The sequence below is a fragment of the Manacus candei genome, unplaced genomic scaffold (assembly GCF_025592945.1).
Source record: "Manacus candei isolate 608988 ecotype Guabito, Panama unplaced genomic scaffold, ASM2559294v1 h1tg000045l, whole genome shotgun sequence".
Taxonomy (NCBI): domain Eukaryota; kingdom Metazoa; phylum Chordata; class Aves; order Passeriformes; family Pipridae; genus Manacus; species Manacus candei.
Genome location: NW_026138093.1, coordinates 3389872 through 3410927, shown reverse-complemented (window position 1 = coordinate 3410927; position 21056 = coordinate 3389872). Strand labels below are relative to the sequence as shown.

The window sequence follows — 21056 nt, the reverse complement described above, 5'->3', positions numbered from 1 at the left end:
ATGGGGAAGTGGTGAATTTGGCTTTCAGACTAAAATGAGGTTAAACTTACACATATTCAAAAGAATAAACTGACGTTGGAGTGCAGATACTCAAAATCCTGAAGACCTTTTGAAACCTTTTTTGTGTGTCAGTCCTACGGCCGAAGCTCTTCCCGCAGTCGGGGCACTGGTGGGGCTTCCCTTACTGGTGGGTCTGTTGGTGTTTGGTCAACTTAGAGCTCTGAGTGAAGCTCTTCCCACACTCCCCACACTTGTAGGGCCTCTCCCCGGTGTGGATGCGCCGGTGGGTGATGAGGTGAGCATTCTGCTTGAAGCCCTTCCCGCAGTCGGTGCAGCGGAAGGGCCTCTCATCCGTGTGCGTCCGCTCATGCGTGAGGAGATGTGAGCTGGTCATAAACCTCTTCCCACATTCCAAGCACTTGTAGGGCCGTTCTCCAGTGTGGATGCGCCGGTGGATGCAGAGGGTGGAGCTGTCCCTGAAACTCTTCCCACACTCCCTACACGGGTAGGGCTGTTCCCCAGCGTGGATGTGCTGGTGGGTGAAGAGGTGGGAGCTCTTTCCAAAACTCTTCCCACATTCCAAGCACCTGAAGGGTTTCTCCCTGCTGGGAGGCTGCTCATACTCCACCAGCTCAGAGCTCTGGTTCAAGCTCTGGTCGCCTTCCCAGCACAGGCTGGCTCTTTCCTCCTCAGAGCACCCTGGGCTGGCTTTGGAGCCCCTCCTGCGGGGGGATCTCCGGCCCTTTTCCTCCCCGCTGCCTTCCTGCGCCGGGGAGCCCTTCAAAACGGCCTCTCCCACCAGGGTCTCACGGGGGGATTTGTCCTCCGGGCTCTCCCTCCTCACCTCGGGGCCTGGGGCAGGAAGCAAGAAGGACAGGCAGGGGATTTGCCTCCGGCCCACAGGGAAGGCCAAGGACATCCCCCCAACTCCGGCCCCGGCAGGACGGCGGCGCCAGCGGGGTTGTCCTGCAGCCGGGGCCATGCTGGGCTGACAGAGCCAGCACAACACCCGCCCAAAGGGACACTGACTTCCTCCTCACCTGCCTGGAGGGCCCAAGGCATCTTCCTCTTCCTCGCAGCCTCCTCCTCCATCCGCCCAAGCTTTGGGAAGGACAAATCCTGATGGGGGGAAAACAAGGGCTGAGTGTGTTGGCTTGGGGGTTCCTCCTGCCCAAGTTCATCTCTAGAACTCACCGGGCATCCTGTGTCCATAAAAACCTCCAAAACACCAAGGTTCAGCCCAGAAAAACCCAAACCACCAAGATTCAGCTAAAAACCCCATCAGAAATAGCAACATGACTTTTGCCCCCCCAAACTACAAAAAGTTGAGACTCAGCTAAAAAATATTCCAAAATATGCAGATTAGCCCAAAACATCTCTCCCAGAAGTTCTCTCTCTCTGGTGTCTCCCCTCTGGGGTACAGAGAGTCTCCCCTGTCTGGGATGCTGGGGGTCCCATTTAGGGATGCAGGGAGTGTTGGGGATCCCAAGGCTCCCTTCTCCTCTGTCTCGCTTTCAGGGTGCGACATTCCCCAATATTCCCCCTCTTCAGGTTCTCCAACTTGCTATCCCAAGGATCCCAGGGCTCCCCACTGTCCAGGCTTTCCCTTCTCCGTGCCCAACATTTCAGGCTCCCAGGGGTCCCCGGGCTCCTCCCTCTCCGTGCTCCCCCCTCCAGGCTCCCGGGGGTCCCCCAGCTCCACCATCTCCCCGCTCCGCCCTCCACACTCGGCAGCTCCCGGGCTCCACACCCACCCCCGGCACTCCCGGGGGGCCCCAAACCCGCTGTGACCCCCCCGATGGCACAGGGCTGACAATGGAGCCGGCAGGGCCTGACCCAGCAACACCAACCCCCACCGTGGGGGGGACCCGCATCCCCCCACCCACCGCCGGGGCTCTGCCCCCAACCCAGCCCAGCACCCCTAAAAAACACCTCCTGCCCACCCCCAAGAGCCCCCAAGGGCACAGCCCTGCACAAGGGCCAGCTGTGCCCAAGGAAACCAAACAGCCCCACAGGTGGGGGACACCAGAGGCTGCCCCAGGGCAACGAGAGCAGGGAGTGGATCGGGCCCCCCGACACGTGGGCAGGCTCTGGGTTCAGCCTGACCAGGGGCAATTTGGCACCAACAGCACGGCCCCGACCGCTGGCTCAGCACAGGGGGCCCGAGCTCCCCCCTTTCTCCAGCCTCCCCCACTCTCCAGGGATCAAGTCATGGGGACACCAAGGCGCCCCCACCGCACACCCTCTCATGCTCTGCTTCCTCCCCTTAGGCCCTCTCTCCCACCCCTTTCCCAGACTGTTTCCTGGTGTGGATCCCTTGGTGTCGGATCAGGTGGCAGCTCCGGCTGAAGCTCTTCCCACATTCCCCACACGTGTAGGGACGTTCCCCAGTGTGGATGTGCTGGTGTCGGAGCAGGTTGGAGCTCTGCCTGAAGCTCTTCCCACATTCCAAGCACCTGAAGGGTTTCTCCCTGCTGGGAGGCTGATCAGGGACCACCAGGTCAGAGCTCCCCCTCAAGCTCCGGCCGCCTTCCCAGCACAGGCTGGCTCTTTCCTCCTCAGAGCACCCTGGGCTGGCTTTGGAGCCCCTCCTGCGGGGGGATCTCCGGCCCTTTTCCTCCCCGCTGCCTTCCTGCGCCGGGGAGCCCTTCAAAACGGCCTCTCCCACCAGGGTCTCACGGGGGGATTTGTCCTCCGGGCTCTCCGTCCTCAGCTCGGGACCTGGGGCAGGAAGCAAGAAGGACAGGCAGGGGATTTGCCTCCGGCCCACAGGGAAGGCCAAGGACATCCCCCCAACTCCGGCCCCGGCAGGACGGCGGCGCCAGCGGGGTTGTCCTGCAGCCGGGGCCATGCTGGGCTGACAGAGCCAGCACAACACCCGCCCAAAGGGACACTGACTTCCTCCTCACCTGCCTGGGGGGCCCAAGGCATCTTCCTCTTCCTCGCAGCCTCCTCCTCCATCCGCCCAAGCTTTGGGAAGGACAAATCCTGATGGGGGAAAACAAGGGCTGAGCGTGTTGGCTTGGGGGTTCCTCCTGCCCAAGTCCATCTCTAGAACTCACTGTGCATCCTGTGTCCATAAAAACTTCCAAAACACCAAGATTCAGCCCAGAAAAACCCAAACCTCCGAGATTCAGGCAAAAATAGCAAGAAAATTCAGAAATAGCAAGAAAACCCTCCACCCCCAAAGTGCAAAAAGTTGAGATTCAGCTAAAAAACTACTTCAAAATACGAAGGTTAACCCAAAGAAATTCTCTCAGGAGTTAACCCTCTCTGGTCTGTCCCCTCTGGGGGTGGGAATAGCTTCCCTTTCTGAGATGCCGGGGGTCCCTTTCAGGGACGCTGGGAGTGTTGGGGGTCCCAAGGCTCCCTTCTCCTCTGACTCTCGCCTTCGGGATGCCGAGTTCCCAGACAATCCCCCTCTCCAGGTTCTCCACTCGGTTGTCCCAGGGATCCCAGGGGTCCCCACTGTCCAGGCTTTCCCTTCTCCGTGCCCAACATTTCAGGCTCCTGGGGGTCCCAGGGCTCCTCTCTCTCCATGCTCCCCCCTCCAGGCTCCCGGGGGTCCCCCAGCTCCGCCATCTCCCCGCTCCGCCCTCCACACTCGGCAGCTCCCGGGCTCCACACCCACCCCCGGCACTCCCGGGGGGCCCCAAACCCGCTGTGTCCCCCCCGCCGGCACCGGGCTGACAATGGAGCCGGCGGGGCCTGACCCAGCAACACCAACCCCCACTGTGGGGGGGACCCGCATCCCCCCACCCACCGCCGGGGCTCTGCCCCCAACCCAGCCCAGCACCCCTAAAAAACACCTCCTGCCCACCCCCAAGAGCCCCCAAGGGCACAGCCCTGCACAAGGGCCGGCTGTGCCCAAGGAAACCAAACAGCCCCACAGGTGGGGGACACCAGAGGCTGCCCCAGGGCAATGAGAGCAGGGAGTGGATCGGGTCCCCTGACACGTGGGCAGGCTCTGGGTTCAGCCTGACCAGGGGCAATTTGGCACCAACAGCACGGCCCCGACCGCTGGCTCGGCACAGGGGGCCCGAGCTCCCCCCTCTCCAGGCTCTCAGGGCTCTTGCAGCTCCCCCCTCTCTCCAGCCTCACCCACTCTCCAGGGTTCAAGGCAAGTAACCCTGTCCCTTGGCTCTCTCTCTGCCAGCTCAGTGTGGGGCACACGGGCTGGGGGTCCCTCCCAAGCCCCCCGGGCAGCCGGCGTTGGCTGGGGGGATGTGAGGGCTGGGCCTGCTCAGCACAGCCCCGGCCTCGTGCCCAGCGCCTCTTTCCTGACCCACACAAGAGCTTCCCGGCCCCCCAGGGCTCCCCTGCTGCTGCCTCTGCTCCTGGCCCTGCCTTTGCTGCTCCCTTGGCTGGGGCAGTGGCTGCAGGGGGGGATGGCAGCAGCTTCAGCTCCACGGCACTTCCTGGGGGGAGCTCAGCCCGGGGGGACGGGCAGGGACCTGATGGGGATGGACAGGGGCCCAGCAGGGACAGCCAGGGCCTGCAGGGGAAGGCACAGGCACAACCTGGACCCCCACACTGCCAGGGCTGTCTCTGCTCCTCCTTGCAGGCTCCGTGGCCAGGCACAGTTTGTGTTCCTGGGTGCCCACCATCTCAGCACTTGGAGACGCTCAAATCAGCGCCCGCAGCTCTGCAGCAAAGCCCCAGCTCACCTGGCACACAGGGGATGGACACAGCACCTGCTCGGGGCTCTCACAGCTTCTTGTCTTCCCCACCACGGGGCTCTCCTTCCTCAGCAGCACCTCTGCCTTGCACTTATTCTCAGCCTCACCTCAGGGACAGCTCTGGGCTCACCTCCGCGCCACTTCTCAGCCTCACCTCAGGGCCTGGGCTCAAGGACAGGAACCTGCAGGGAGGGGACATCAGGTGCAAGCTGAGGGCTGCCTGCTTGCACTGGCCTCTGGGCTTCTTTCTCCTTCTACAACCAGCCCACAACTTAGCCTGCTTTTCTAACACCACACATTTACAGACTAACCTTGGAAATAGATATGGACAGACATCTCTATCACCCTGGGGATGGAGCCTCAAGCATGTGCTGCCACAGGAATGGCAATCACAGAATCACAGAATCAGCCACGTTGGAAAAGACCTTCAAGATCATCAAGTCCAACCCTGGATCCAACCCCACTGTGCTTCCCAGACCATGGCACTGAGGCCACATCCACTCTCACCTTCAACACCTCCAGGGACGCTGACTCCACCCCCTCCCTGCCCAGCCCATTCCAAGGCCTGATTACTCTCTCAGCAAAAAATTGCTTCCCAATATCCAACCTAAACCTCCCCTGGCACAGCTCCAGACCCAGCCCTCTTGTCCTACTGCTGCTTCCTGGCAGAACAGCCCCACCCCCACCTGGCTCCAACCTCCTGGCAGGGACTTGCAGACAGTCAGGAGGTCTCCCCTGAGCCTCCTCTTCTCCAGCCTCAACACCCCCAGCTCCCTCAGCCTCTCCTCACACCACTTGTGCTCCACTCCCTTCCCCAGCCTCGCTGCTCTTCTCTGCACCTGCTCCAGCCCCTCCAGGGCCTTCCTCAGCTCAGGGCCCAGAGCTGGACACAGCACTCCAGGGGTGGCCTCACCAGCGCTCACTCCAGCCCAACAATCCCTTCCCTGCTCCTGCTGACACACTCTTCCTCACACAGGCCACCAGCCATTGGCCCTCTTGGCCACCTGGCCACACTCTGCCTCCTCTTCAGCTCCCTGTCCATCCCCACTCCCAGCTCCCTTTCTGCCTGCCTGCTCTCCAGACACTCTGGCCCCAGCCCGGGGGGCTGACGGGGCTTCTTGTGGCCAAAGGGCAGGACCCGGCCCTTGGCCTGCTGGAACCTCATCCCCTTGCAATCAGCCCATGGATCCAGCTGGGCCAGGTCCCTCTGCAGAGCCCTCCTGCCTTCCAGCACATCAACACACCCCCAGCTTGGGGTCACCTGCACATTTGCTGATGAAATGCCTGGTTCTGCAGCAGCTGCAGATGCTCAAGGGGCAGCAGGACCAAGTCAGGGGCCTGGGAGGGCCTGGGGGCTTTGGGGTCCAGGAGGAGCTGGGGAGGGGCTTTGGGGATTGGGGGTATAAACCAGCACAGACCAGGACAGACCAGGACAGACCAGTGCAGACCAGTACCTCCTCACTGCTCCCCAGATCTCTCCTGGAGCTGGGCCACCTTGTCCTGGGACATCTGAGCCCCCCCCAGTGCCCCCAGTACAGCCCAGTGCCCCCAGTACAGCCCACTGTGTTCCTGTCACAGGGTGCCGGGTGATCCCTCTCAGAGGGGGGTTTGAAGGGATTTGAGGTGGGGACTTAGGGAGATTTGGGGGGATCTGGGGGGGGGGGGGGTTGGATGGGGATTTGGGGGGTTTTGAGGGGCTTTGTGTGAATTTGGGGGAGTTAAAAGGGTCTTGGGGGCATTGGGGGGTCAAAAGTATCTGGGGGGAAGGAGATTAAAGGAAAAAAAGGGGAGTTGGGGGACATTTGAGGGGGTTAATGGGGCCTAGAAGGGGAGAGGAGGGCCTGCACCAAGAGCAGGTGAGTCCTGAGATCCCCCTCGTGTCCCCAAGACCCTTTCGGTGTCCCCAGTTCCCCCCTTGGCATCCCCAATTCCACTGTCCACAAACCCTTCCCCACTGTCCCCAAACCCCATCCCTGATGTCCCCAACCCTCCATCTCACTCCAGGAGCCCCCCCTGGACCCTCTGACCAAAAACACTCCTCCCCCCCTCACAGAAAGGCCAAGGACATCTGGGGACATGTTGGGGACAGTTGGGGGGCTTTGGGGGGCACTGGGGGATTACTGGGGGATACTGGGACACACTGGGGGGAACCAGGGGGCACTGGGAGGACTGGGGGGTTACTGGGGGATTACCAGGACACACAGGGGGACACTGGCTGGTTACTGGGCCATACTGGGGGTTACTGGGTGCTCACTGGAGGATCACTGGGCCATCCTGGGGGGCAGTGGGAAGTCACTGGGACACACTGGCTGGTCACTGAGGGGGTTACTGGGCTATACTGAAGGTCACTGGGATATACTGGAGCACTGGGATCCCCTTACCCAGATGTGGTACATCCCCCTCCCCAGATTTTTGAGGGCACCAACAGGACCCCTCCCCTGGGAGCTGGGGGACCCCCTGAACCCACTGCTGGGCTTTAGGGGACCCCCGGGCCCCCTTCCCTCTGGGGTCTCTGTGTGCTGAGTGTTGGGGGTCTCTGAGGCTCAGGGGGGGAATTGGGATCCTCTTTCCCTGGGGTCAGTCCATCGACACAGAGACCCCATAAAATTTCCTCAAAACCCCTGAAATTCTCTCAGAAATCCACCTCTGGACCCATCCAAACCTCCTCAAGGACTCCTACAAATCCCCTCAGAGACCTAATTCCCCCTACCAAGACCCCCTAAACCCTCTCAGTGACCTGCAAAACCCACCTGGGACCCCGCAGGCCCTTTCAGGGACCTCAAAAACTCCCTCAGAGACACTCAAACCCGTCTGGGACTCCCGAAATCCCCCTAGAAACCTTCAAAACTGCTTCAAAGACCCTTCCCCAAAGCCCCCCAGGACCTCCCAATTCCCTCGGAGACTCCAAAACTCCCTCGGGGATTCCCAAACCCCTTCAGGGACCTTCAACCTCCCCCCTAAGTCACTTCACGACACCAAAGCTCCTCAGAGGCCCCCAAAACCTCCTCAGGGACCTCTAAAAGCCCCTAAGGGACCACAAAACCACAGAACAGCAGAAGAGCTTTCTGTAAAGGAAGGGAGCAAAGAATCTGAGAAGGGGGAGACCAAGGAAAAACTGAAGCAAAGCAATAAAATCATCCTGGCCCTTGCAGTTTTTCCTTCACCTTTTTCTCACTTTTCCCTTTTTTAGGGTTCTTTTTTTGGTTGGGTGGTTTTGAATTTTTTTTCCGAGGGACTTTCTCAGCAATCGAATCACCCTTCCGGGTTCTTGGGAGGCCTCCGGGCCCCGCGGCCCCCGAGAGGGTCCTCCGAACCTCCGAACCCCCGCGCTAAACCCTCCCGAGCCCTCCAGCCTTTCCCCCCCAGCCGCGCTCCCCGCAGCCCCCGAGGGGATCCCCAGACCCCGCTCTCCCGCACCCCCCGCCCGCACTCAGAGCTCACCGACCGACCCGCCGCCATCACCGATTCCCGGCAGCCAACGCGGCAGGGCCGGGGGCGGGGCTGCGGGGGCGTGGCCGCGCGCTGATTGGCTGCGGCGGCGTTCTCTGAGCGCGGTGCGCGCGCAGCCGGGACTCGGTGATGGCGGCGGGGCCTGCGGTTCGCTCTGAGCGCTGTGAGTCCCCCGGGGGGCTCGGGAGGGTTTAGCGGGGGGGTGCGGGGATAACCGAGGAGGTTTTGAGGGGTCCCTGAGCGAGTTCGGTGTCCTGAGGGGACTCAGGGGGTGGTGGAAGGTTCCTGAAGGGGTTTGGGGGTCTCTGAGGGGGTTTTGATTTCTGAGGAGATTTGGGGGGTGCCAGGTGGGATTTGGGGGTCTCTGAGGAGGTTTGGGGGTCCTGGCGGGACCTTTTAGGCAGTTTTGGGGTCTCTAGGGGGTTTACGGGGTCTTAGATGGTTTTGAGGGGCTCTGAGGGGGATTGGGGGTCCCTAAAAGGGACTGGGGGGTCCCAGGTGGGTTTTGCGGGTCACTGAGAGGGTTTAGAGGGTACTGGGGAGGGATGAGGTCTCTGAGGGCATTTGAGGGGACCTTGAGAAGGTTTTGATGTGTCGAGGGGGGATTTCAGGAGTTTTGAGGGCATTTTGGGGGGTCCCATAAAGCCCAGCAGTGGGTCCAGGAGGTCCCCCAGCCCCAAGGGGAGGGGTCCTAGGGATGCCCCCCAAAATCCGGGGGGGAAATGTACCACATCCGGGTAAGGGGATCCCAGTGCCCCCAGTATAGCCCAGTGACTTTCCAGTGACCCCTTCAGTGACCAGCCAGTGTGTCCCAGTGACTTCCCACTGCCCCCCAGGATGGCCCAGTGATCCTCTAGTGAGCACCCAGTAACCCCCAGGATGGCCCAGTAACCTGCCAGTGTCTCCCCGTGTGTCCTGGTAATCCCCCAGTAATTCCCCAGTCCCTCCCAGTGCCCTCCCAGCGTCCCTCAGTTCCCCCCAGTGTGTCCCAGTATCCCCCAGTAATCACCCAGGGCCCTGCAAAGCCCCTCAGCTCTCCCCAATGTTTCCCCAGATGCCCTTGGCATTTCTGTGAGTGTGTGGGGGTGTTTTTGTGGTCAGAGGGTCCAGGGGGGCTTCTGGAGTGAGATGGAGGGTTGGGGACATCAGGGATGGGCTTGGGGACAGTGGAATTGGGGGTGTCAAGGGGAGAACTGGGGCCATGGGGAGGCCCTGGGGACATTGGCGACACCAGGGGGGTCTGAGGGTGTCAAGGAAAGAACTGGGGACACCAAGAGGGTCTTGGGGACACCAGGGGGGGTCTCAGGACCCACCTGCTCTTGGTGCAGGCCCTTCTCTCCCCCCCAGGCCTCTTTAACACCCCCAAATATCCCCTAACCTCCATTTTCCCTTTAATCTCCTCCTTCACAGATCCCTTTGATGCCCCAATGCCCCCAAAACCTGTTTTAACTCACACAAATACCCCTAAAACCACCTCCAACCACCCCCAGATCCCCCCAAATGTCCCCCAGCCCCCTTTCAAATCCCTTCCAACCCCCCCAAAGAGGGATCACCCGGCACCCTGTGACAGGAACACAGTGGGCTGTACTGGGGGCACTCGGCTGTACTGGGAGGGCACTGGGAGGGGCTCAGGTGTCCCAGGACAAGGTGACCCAGCTCCAGGAGAGATCTGGGGAGCAGTGAGGAGGTACTGGTCTGTACTGGTCTGTACTGGTTTGTACCCCCAATCCCCAAAGCCCCTCCCCAGCTCCCCCAGGACCCTCCTGCACCCCAAAGCCCCCCAGGCCCCCCCAGGCCCCTGACTTGGTCCTGCTGCCCCTTGAGCATCTGCAGCTCCTGCAGAACCAGGCATTTCTTTGCTCCCCACAGGGTCCTTCCCACACCCAGAATGGAATCTGGAGGCAGCAGGATGTGCACAGGGCTCCCATTTCCTACAGTGCAAAGGGGCTGCAGGGAGTGATTCCCCTGCTCTTGCAAATCTGCCAAAACCTGGATTGGAGCTCACAGGGTATTGAGAGGAACATATCCCTCAAATACAATCACTCTGCATACACAATATCTGTCTGGACAGGCAGATAAAGCAATAATCAGATATATTCTGTATCATATATATGGCACATATTCTATAGAGTCCATCCTTAGGTGTTGTATGATAGATCTTTAAGATATTACAAACAATAAGCAATAACAAGGGAAGTGTCCTCCTTAGGGACACACACTTCAGAAGGGAACTTGCACTTGACCCCCCCCTCTCTCTTCAGCTTCGAGCCACCCGGTGCCACAGAGGGGGACAGAGCTCCTGTGGAACATTCTATTCCACTGACACAGAGCAAGGAATAAACCCAAACTATTGCCTGGGTTTGTTCCCTGGGGGTCTCTGCAGCAGCAAGCACAGCCCCACACTGACTGCTCTGGGCTGTGCAGGCATTTGTGCTTCTGCCTGTCTCACACACACACACAAAAGTCTGGTTAGTGCTGCCCTCAGGAAACCCCCCCAGCCTTGGTCCAGCTAAAGCTGTGGAATTTGTCTTTGTTTCCCTTGGGTTCAGGGTCAGGCTGTGCCTGTGTCCAGCCCAGAGGCTCAGAAAAGCATTTCTCCCGTCCCACTGCAATCTGCTGCTGCAGACAGGACCCAGGCACTGGTGGCACTGGGAGTGAACAGCAGAGTGTTTCCAGGGGCTCTCTGAAGGAACACGAGTGTCCAAAGAAACCAGCACAAGTGTCCACAGAAGTCCCAGTCCTTCATCCCTGAATGAGCTTGTTCAGCCCAGGAAAATCTGTCTAAGTTTTATTTCCATGGAAGGAAGTTTTTCCCACTTTAACACCAGTTTAGTTCCAAACCAATTTCTTCATTTCCTCCTCCCAATTTCCCTGAAGGACACTGACAGGGGCCATGGACACTGACAGGGATCACAGAGTTTGTCCCTTGGCCATACAGCTCCTGCTGTTTGTCAGCACAGGAGAGGTTAATTAGAGCCCAGGCTCCAATACTAGGGCGCGCCTTGAAGATGAGCTTGAAATCAAACAACTTTCCTACTGGAGGGTTAAATTCAGTCCCCATCACCTTTTTTGGGGCTGAATATTCATTTTTTGGATTATTTTTTAGCTGAATTTCAACTTTTTGCAGTTTAGGGTGGCGAGGGTCTTCTTCCTATTTCTAAGGGATTTTTACCTGAATCTTGGTGGTTTGGGTTTTTCTGGGCTGAATCTTGGTGTTTTGGAGGTTTTTATGGACACAGGATGCCCGGTGAGTTCTGGAGATGGACTTGGGCAGGAGGAACCCCCAAGCCAACGTGCTCAGCCCTTGTTTTCCCCCCATCAGGATTTGTCCTTCCCAAAGCTTGGGCGGATGGAGGAGGAGGCTGCGAGGAAGAGGAAGATGCCTTGGGCCCCCCAGGCAGGTGAGGAGGAAGTCAGTGTCCCTTTGGGCGGGTGTTGTGCTGGCTCTGTCAGCCCAGCATGGCCCCGGCTGCAGGACAACCCCGCTGGCGCCGCCGTCCTGCCGGGGCCGGAGTTGGGGGGATGTCCTTGGCCTTCCCTGTGGGCCGGAGGCAAATCCCCTGCCTGTCCTTCTTGCTTCCTGCCCCAGGCCCCGAGCTGAGGAGGGAGAGCCCGGAGGACAAATCCCCCCGTGAGACCCTGGTGGGAGAGGCCGTTTTGAAGGGCTCCCCGGCGCAGGAAGGCAGCGGGGAGGAAAAGGGCCGGAGATCCCCCCGCAGGAGGGGCTCCAAAGCCAGCCCAGGGTGCTCTGAGGAGGAAAGAGCCAGCCTGTGCCGGGAAGGCAGCCGGGGCTTGAGGGGGAGCTCTGAGCTGGTGGTCCCTGATCAGCCTCCCAGCAGGGAGAAACCCTTCCAGTGCTTGGAATGTGGGAAGAGCTTCACAAGGAGCACCAGCCTCCTTACCCACCAGCACATCCACACTGGAGAATGGCCTTACACATGTGAGGAATGTGGGAAGAGCTTCAGACAAAGCTCCAAGCTTATCCAACACCAGCGCATCCACAGTGGGGAATGGCCCTACACATGTAGGGAATGTGGGAAGGGCTTCAGTGACAGGTCCACTCAACTCACCCACCAGCGCATCCACACTGGGGAACGTCCCTACAAGTGCTTGGAATGTGGGAAGAGCTTCAACTGCAGCTCCAACCTCCACACCCACCAGCGCATCCACACTGGAGAACATCCCTACACGTGTGGGGAATGTGGAAAGAGTTTCAGGCACAGCTCCACCCTCCACTCTCACCGGCACATCCACGGTGGGGAACTGCCCTACACGTGTGAGGAATGTGGGAAGTGCTTCAGGAACAGGTCACACCTCAGTGTCCACCAGCGCATCCACACTGGGGAGCGGCCCTACACGTGTGGGGAATGTGGGAAGAGCTTCAACTGCAGCTCCAACCTCCACACCCACCAGCGCATCCACACTGGTGAACAACCCTACACGTGTGGGAAATGTGGGAAGAGGTTTCAGACCAGCTCAGTTCTCCTCAGGCATGAGCAGACACACACGGATGAGAGGCCCTTCCGCTGCACCGACTGCGGGAAGGGTTTCAAGCAGAACTCCACCCTCAGCAGGCATCGGCGCATCCACACCGGTGAGAGGCCCTACAAGTGTGGGGAGTGTGGGAAGAGCTTCACCCACAGCTCTACCTTGACCAAACACCAATGGACCCACCAGTAAGGGAAGCCCTGTGAGTGCCCCGACTGCGGGAAGAGCTTCGGCCGTAGGACTGACACGCAAAAAAAGTTTCAAAAGGTCTTCACGATTTTGAGTATCTGCACTCCAACATCAATTTATTCTTTTGAATATGTGTAAGTTTAACCTCATTTTAGTCTGAGAGCCAAATTCACCACTACCCCATTCCCTGATAACCGTGGGCTGGTTCTGACAAGTGAGGCAGAAATTACCCACTGCCCAGCAAAAACCAGTGGGGCCAGCCAGTGGTCTCTGCCCTGGCAGCCCAGTTTCCCCAGTCTCATCTCAAAATGACCAGTTACACTGAAGCAAAGAGCACTGGAACCAGTGCAACAAGCCCCAGTCTGACTTTCACACCTGCCCACGTGTCCTGTTTTCTGCTGCTCTACAGACTTCCTTGTTTAAAATGCAATGGAAAAATGAACAGTTTTTGGGGTTGTTTTGGTTTTGGGCTCGGGTTTTTTTTTTTCCCCCCACTGTTCTCATTAACCTCATTTCAAATCTATTTTGGTGTTTGAAGATGAATTAAAATTTTGAATGATTTTTAATGTTAATGCCTTGACCAAAGTAACAAAACATGAAAAATAAAAAAACCCACACCACAAAGCTGTCCATTTTTGTCACAATCAAACACTCAGAAGTACTAACATAAGCACAGTGAAAACCCCATAAATAAGACCATTAAAATAATTTTAATATTTATATATTATTATACTTTTACTAAGCTTAACATAAGGAAATTTAATTCATGACAGCAGCTTTTCCCACCTCCCAAAAAGGTAATTTAGTTACATCTTAGTCACCCTTGAAAGGCTCTTTCCAGTTGGGTTGGCCTCTGCCTTAGACACTCATGAGATCTGCCAAATCCAATTTAAGGGCAAATTTCCCCACCAGGTTCAACTGCATTGGTTGTACCAAAGGCTTTGCAAGTAACCCCACAACTTTCATCTTAAACTCTTCTCTCAGCCTTGTAAAATAATTAGCAGTAAACAGACCTGATAATGTGTTATAATTAGGAATTTGTTGTTCTCAAAGGTATTTAGACATCAAAAAGATGCCAAAAAGATGCCAGGAACAGCCAAAACATTATTAGCAACTTCTATACTTTGGAAATCTACATTTGGTTTTTAAAGATTTCACAGTGATTGTTTCCTTAGGAATTAAGGCACATTTTACTAACAAGTTTGAATAAAGTTACAGAAACATCTTTCTCCACTAAGACACAGGCAGTCATCCTAACCTGAGGTAGGCACTGAAAAGCCCAATTTTTTTCTTAACTGTCACGAGTCTTTCATTCCTTCTGCCACATCAATTAGGCATCAGCCCATTTTTCAAGCTGCTGTTCTCTACCAGCTCCTGCTTTGGTTTCCAAGCCCAGTATTTTGGCCACGATAAAATCAGGGACCTGGGCAGTCATGTCAGAATGACAAAGAGTACTGACCCTCCCTGCCCAGGGAGACAAACCATTCCCAACCTCGACCAAAGGTTCAAGGCAGCGATTCTGAAACAAAATTTACAAAGGTTTTCTCTTCAGTTTTTTGCTGAATACCATTTTTTTTGAACATTTATTTTATTTAAACATTTTTTACGTATTTATATTTTTTAATATATTTAAGGTAAAGGAATTTGAATTTATATTTGGATACCATTTTATTCAAACATTTATTTTATTTAAACATTTTTTATACCTTTATTCGTATGGTTTTTTAATGTATTTAAGGCGTAGGAATTCGAATTTATATTTGGGTACCATTTTATTCAAACATCTATTTTATTTAAACATTTGTTTTATTTAAACATTTTTTACGTATTTATATTTTTTAATATATTTAAGGCAAAGGAATTTGAATTTATATTTGGGTACCATTTTATTCAAACATTTATTTTATTTAAACATTTTTTACATATTTATATTTTACCACCATCAGATGTTCTGTAAGCACAGCAGTCAAAGCACAACTCATGTAGGTTTGGGTATTTTTAGCTAAGGCTGTTTGCCAGGTTTCTCACATTTAGAGAGGAATTCCCGGTAAGATGTGATTTTATTCACAGATGCACTCTTTTTTGGGTGCTATTTTGAAATCAGAAACTCTATTGCATTAAGCAAAGTATGTCAACTTCAATAAAGCTCCTGGTGTTTTCAAGTATTTTCCTCCTTCTCTTAAAAAAATGGAAAATAAACATCAGTGTTTCAACTAAACATTATCTGTGCTAACCAGAGAGGGCAATACTGGATCTTTCAGGATCCACACATTTGGATGCTTTTGCAATTGGTATTTGAAGCAACTTCTTTTGTAGACAACTGTTTCACTAAGTAAATTAAGGCTTTCACATTCAGCCCCTTCCTTTAGGTAAGGATTATAAACCAGAAAAGGAGGGAAGAATTACTCGGGGTGGAACTGAAAGGCCAAAGTCCTACCCAAGAAACCAGATGTGACAACAGCTCATTTACAACCCAGTGAGAAAACAAACAAAAATGCACCCAGAAAGATTCAGGAGTCATGTGAAGATGAATATAAAAATGGAACATGAGTCACATGTTTTAGAGATTCGAGCAGATGATTGGGGGCTAGAAAGGCGTCAGTGGATAGCACAGGAAGAGTTTTGAGGAAGAGCTGGAAGGAGAAACATGGCAAGAAATCTGCTGTTCTACACAGACCTGCAGTGGGAAAAACAGTTAAAGACTTCTGAAGGAACAAGTAATAAAACTCACAGAGCCCAGGAGCAGAAGAGATTCAATACTTGCCAAAAAGCATCAAAACTAAGCTCATGGACACGCATTAAAAACTGAATTCCTCCAATTCATGAATTCCACTTTTTTGCTTCTGGACTGAACTTGGTGATAAAACTGGTCCAAAGTCACAAAATGTGGCAGGGACAACAAAAGGTCAAGACCAAATTCCTTTTAGTTAAGGAAAACTGGAAAAGATTCTGTTCCTGTATTCATCCAGTAGAGATGAATAATTTTTTAATTATTAATTATTAATTTTAATTTTTCTACTCAAGCCTGCCAATGTTGTGTTTTTTGACTATGTGAGGAATGATCTGAAGTCTATCAGCTCACAGTTTAATTTAAAAAAACCCAAAACCAAACAAATAAAAAACTGTACTAGCTTTACATATCATTTTGTGCAAAGCCAGACCTTTGATTGGGTGTTTTTAAAAAGCTAAAAAGTAAATGTTATTAGGAAGAACAACTTACCAGTCCTTTGACCAAGAGCAGCTATTTTGCTTACAGTGAGCAAATCAACTCCCCCACACATCTGCAGGGAAAATGGGATACTAAAACACTTGAATTAAAATTAAAAATAATAAAGAAATCCTAATAAATTAAAATTAAAAATAATAAAGAAATCCTAATAAATTAAAATAAAAAAGAATAAAGAAATCCTAACAATTTAAAAAGAATAAAGAAATCTTAATAAATTAAAATTACAAAGAATAAAGAAATCCTAAGGACCAAGCATTAGCCTGTGAGTATTACACAGGTCTCATCCCTGAATGAAAAAAAAACAAACAAGCATTAGAGATGACAGCATATGCTACAAAAGACATTTTATAAAACACTTTCAAGTATCACCAGGGAATGTGTTATCAAAGAACCTGTGCAAACCACCCAAGAAATTCAGGCCCCATCCTGTACACAAATCCCTTGAGAAATTACCACCAGACAAACACAGATAACCACATATTGCTCTTACAAGAAAAGACAGCTCCAAAGAGCTCAGAAAAGTAAACAAGGGACAGGTAAAACTGCCTTTATTGTAATGCCTGTTCAGCACAAACAGCATCAGGGCAATCCAGGAAAGGTGCAGACCATTATGACTGAAGTGCTCAATTTTGTATTTAGCATGGAACATGCAGGTCAGCCAAGATCTGCTCCTGACACTGCGGGGTTTAATTTTAATCTTTAATTTTGCTATTTTTTGAAGAGCAGGTCGATTAAAAGTTGCAGCTTTAGACATTTCAGGATTTAACATCAGGAACACAAGTCTTGGGTCTCACAGGCTCAGTCCCCTCATTATCCTCAGGCTGGTCTTGCCTTCATTGTCACAGACTGTGCAATATCTCAACTCCCTCCTCCCGCCGCCGGCACAACATGGCCGCCCGCTCACTGCTCAGGGAGAGGCGGGAGCGGCCACCGCCCCCTTCCACTCCCACCAGGCCGGGCCGAGCCCACCTCCGCCCGCCCCAGCCCAGCCCCGACCCTGCTCGGGCCGACACCACCTTCTCTGCCAGACCCTTCTCCAGACATCTCTTCGTACCCTCGCCTGCCTGCACGGCGAGGTTCAGCCCCCCGAGGTGGCTGCTGGCGCCCCGCATCTCGCTTGCTGCCATTCCACAAGCAACACCTCTGTTCTCATCAGCCCTTGACGTGGCCTGGCCCAGGGGGAGCTCACCCACCAGGCTCACCACAGAGAGCGGGGCCACAAACCCCTCTCCTCTGATCCGAGTACACACCCTGTGTTGGGCACCCTCAGCTCCTGAGGGACGGAGCCACAACAACCCCACACCCGCCCCTCTGCCACATCAGCCCCAGCCCTCGTTACCGCTGCTCAGAAACAGCACAGACACCTAAAGAAAACAAGGTGTCCTACTTTTTTTAGCCAACACCATGGAGACTGCCTGGCATGCCAGTGTCACCAGGACACTGTCTCCTATTTTGACTACAGCCATGGAAACCACTTCAGATATCAGCAGGATGGAAGGGCATCCCCCCCATTCCTCATCACTGCCATCAGTGCTGTCCCCAGCCCCAGCTACGGTGTTCCTGTGCGAGAAGCACACCCAGCAAACATGACTAGAATTAATATTTACATACTTCAGCAGTCACTGTAAATTATATACATGCCTTTGCCTTCTTTCATTTGCCCAGCTTACTCCATTAAAACCAGAAATTTTCCCATTCTTCCTTTTTCATACTAACAATGTGAGTAGTTATGGCAGAATTTAACCAACAATGCTCCAAGTGATTATGGAAGGTCTCAGGAGCCAATCTGGCTCTTGAAATCACACAGCTGGACTTTTAGCAGTGCTCTCCTGAGCTGGGTCCTGGAAAAGGCTCAGGGAGGTGGTCAGCTGAAAAGAATCAATCACTATGACTCTGAGCCAAGAGATGTATTTCCTTTGAAACTACAGAGAAAAGCTGACCTCGTGTATAGGATAGCAGGGGATATCTACTGCTTGTAGACAGTGGGATAAGGTGTTACCATTTCAAAGACGAGATGGTGGGGGCCCACATAAAGGTACTCCCTTTACAAAAAACACCACTCGCACCCAATGTTATGCCTCCAACGCTCCTTTATTTTTTTGGAACAGTGTGTCTACTAATAAAGATTTGTGGGCTTTGGGGTTTTAGGGTCAGCGTAGCATAATTTTCTGCATCGTTGGGGCCCGTTGCTAGGGGCTGGTTCCACATCCACAAGTGCTGGAACACTGCTAGGCGTCAGGTGGTGTGTCACAGGGGGGCCCTTTGTGACATCCCATCACAGCACACGTGGTCAGCACAGCCCCAGTGCCAGCACCATTGTCCGGCAGGACAGCGACGCGACAGGACGGGAGCACGGAGCTGGCGAGGATCTTCTGAGCACAGCTCCAGGCTTTCCCTGTTGACTCGTAGTGCGACGGTTTTTCCGTGAAGATTCCCACTTCCCCTTTCCCTACTTCTAGTAGTTTTCTAGAAAACTACTTCTACTACTTCTAGTAGTTTTCTAGTAGGATGGAGCAGACACCCCCCAGCAAGCCCAGGGTGGCCTGGGCGGAGGAGGGTGCTGCCCAGAAAAGCGGCTCTCCAGAAGAGCCCCATGAGGTGGCCTGGGAGGAGGAGGCTGCTGCCCAGAAAAGCTGGTCTGCAGCAGAACTCTCCCAGTGGATCCTGGTGAACCCACCGCAGATGGGGACGGGTGAGTGAGGGGACTGGGCAGGGCTGGGGCTCTGCAGCGCATCCTGCAATGATCCTCCCTGCTCTATCCCTCTTTTAGATGTCAGCTTGTTCCCCCTGTCCAGAGAAGAACAGGAAGTGGTGGACTCCATCCAGGCCCTTGACGGCCCCAAGGAGGTAAGTGTGGCCAGTTGGACGGCAGCTGTGCCAGCATCTAAGGCAGGGGCTCTGCTGCTGGGCTGCTGGAGGGGTGCTGGCTGGGCAGAGCTGCTGCTCCCGCAGGCCACTGCCCCTCAGGGCTCCAGTCTCGCTGGCCACGTTTCCCCCCTCTCATGCTCCCTGTTTGTCTCTCTGTCCTCCGGCTGCCAGAATCTGGTCCACAAGACCAGCTTTCTTCAGAAAGTTGTGCGCCTGTGCAGAAGCACCGCTGGCAGTGGCTCATCCCAGCGCTTGGTCCACTTCTGCCACAGATATGAGGTGGTCGAGAGGATTCAGGTGAGGGGACACTCGGTGCTCTGGGGAAGGGGGCAAGGCCCCTGGCACTGGCACCCTGTGAGGGCTAGGCTCTGGTGGCACTGGGTGCTGGCAGCTGCCGGGTCCCAGCTGCGTTGTGCTCTGCAGATGCTGCTGGACGCTGAGTCCTGTATCAACGAGCGTGCCGAGGACGACCGCGACAGGGATCTGATCCAGCAGATGAACCACCGCGAGCGGGAGATGAAGCACACAGAAGTGCGGAAGCTCGCCCTCTTTGCCATTGAAAGATTGAGGTACCCGCTCATCACTGCCAGGGACCCCTTCCCCAGAGGACCTCCGCCCCCTGCACAAGGCCTGGAGGCGCTTCCCCCGGCACCATTGTCCACTTGGGCCCTTCCTCTTTGCAGCGCGGTGAACGAGGTGCTGGAGGGCAAAACGAGAAGGCTCCTAGAAGCCTGCTTCAGAGCTGTCCTCTTCCTTCCTAAATGGGACACCTATGTATGGGATGGATATGAGCGCAGGAATCAGGTAAGTGCTGGTTGAGCTCCAGGAGCCACCAGTCCCTCTGGGCTGCTCTCTGGCCATCCTGCGCGTCACGTAAGATCCGCAGGGATCCCCAGAAATGCCAAGGCGGTGGAAAGAATGCAGAAAGTTTATTTAGAAGGACAGAACCCGAGAAACATAAGAGTGTGGTTTGCGCACCAGGCCTCAGGGAGAAAAAGGCACCTCCTGTTTTCTCCTTCCAGTTTTTATTCTCTCTGCTCCCTGATCTCTCTCCGCTGGAATGCAAAGGCCTGTGGCATCTGCTGTCTGCTCACAGTAGACTGCCTGCTTTTAGGTCTCTCCTGGGCAGCGTGGGTGGCTCTCCTTCCTGGTACTGGGAGCTCAGATGCATCTCCTGGGGGTGAAGAATCACTGCCAGCGCTCTCTGTCCTCCTTGCAGACCCTGCAAGCCCTGGACCCCATGCTGACGGCAATCGTGCGGAACACTCCTCCCTCCAGACTGGGCGAGGAGCTGCAGAACATCTTGCAGGTCTGGCCTGTGCAAAGAGTGGCAGTCCCGGGGCTGTTCCTCACCCTGTGGGGCAGGGGTTCAGCCACTCCTGGGTGGGTGGTCTCCAGACAAGTGCCACGGTGGCAGAACACGCTGTGGGGACAGTGCCCCCCTCCTGTGTCACCAGGCTCTTCTGGAGCACAGAGAGTGGCACCTGCCTTCCTACCTGGCCCATAAGGGAGCCCAGAGGCAGGAGCCCTGCTCCAGGCTTTGCTGGGGCTCAGAGGAAGCCTTGAGGGACAGTGCAAGTCCCACCCAGGAGCCGAGCTGAGCTGCTGCTGCTGCTGCTGCTGCTGCTGCTGGAGGGGGTGTCTGCTCCAGGGGCTCACCAGCAGCTTCTCTTTGCTCAGGTGCTGGTGGACTTTGCCAGATATGATATTGTCACCGTGTGGGAAGAAGCCATGGAGAGGATTTACACGCTGTGCAGATGGTTGAACAGCTATTCCCAACGGCAGGTAAGGCCCAGGAAGCCTCCAGCCAGGCTGTGCCCCTGCCCTGCCGCTCTCCCTGCCAGGGCTGCTGCCCAGCTGAGGGCTCCAGGAGACAGGGCCACAGGGTCCTGCAAAGCCTGCACTCCCCAGGGATCCAGCCCTGGGCACACTCTCAGGTATGGGGCCCTGGCACCAGCTGCCTGCCCTCAACCCTGCTGCTCTTCTTCCTCCCTCCCTCCCTCCCATGGGACCTCCTGAAACAAAAAGAAGTCCACTGTCATCGAGATCCCATTCCTTGGACAGCTGCTGGGATTTGTCCTCCTTCAACCATTCTCAGGACGTCGGGCAACTGTTGCGCACCTCAGCGAATTCATCTGTAAGCAAAAAGCTAA

At 54.9% G+C, this 21056-nt stretch overlaps 1 protein-coding gene and 1 pseudogene across 1 annotated transcript in view; one reads left to right on the top strand and one right to left on the bottom strand.

Moving 5' to 3' along the window:
- LOC127474815 (zinc finger protein 208-like) overlaps positions 1–21056 on the bottom strand; it is a 1262639-nt pseudogene that overhangs the window by 1215308 nt on the left and 26275 nt on the right.
- LOC127474819 (zinc finger protein 850-like) overlaps positions 1–21056 on the top strand; it is a 315187-nt gene that overhangs the window by 278626 nt on the left and 15505 nt on the right. Inside the window, exons 6-7 of the mRNA XM_051796122.1 lie at positions 11966–12346; positions 12437–12783. Coding sequence (XP_051652082.1) covers positions 11966–12346; positions 12437–12783 — 728 coding nt within the window. The remainder of the gene's footprint in view (positions 1–11965; positions 12347–12436; positions 12784–21056) is intronic.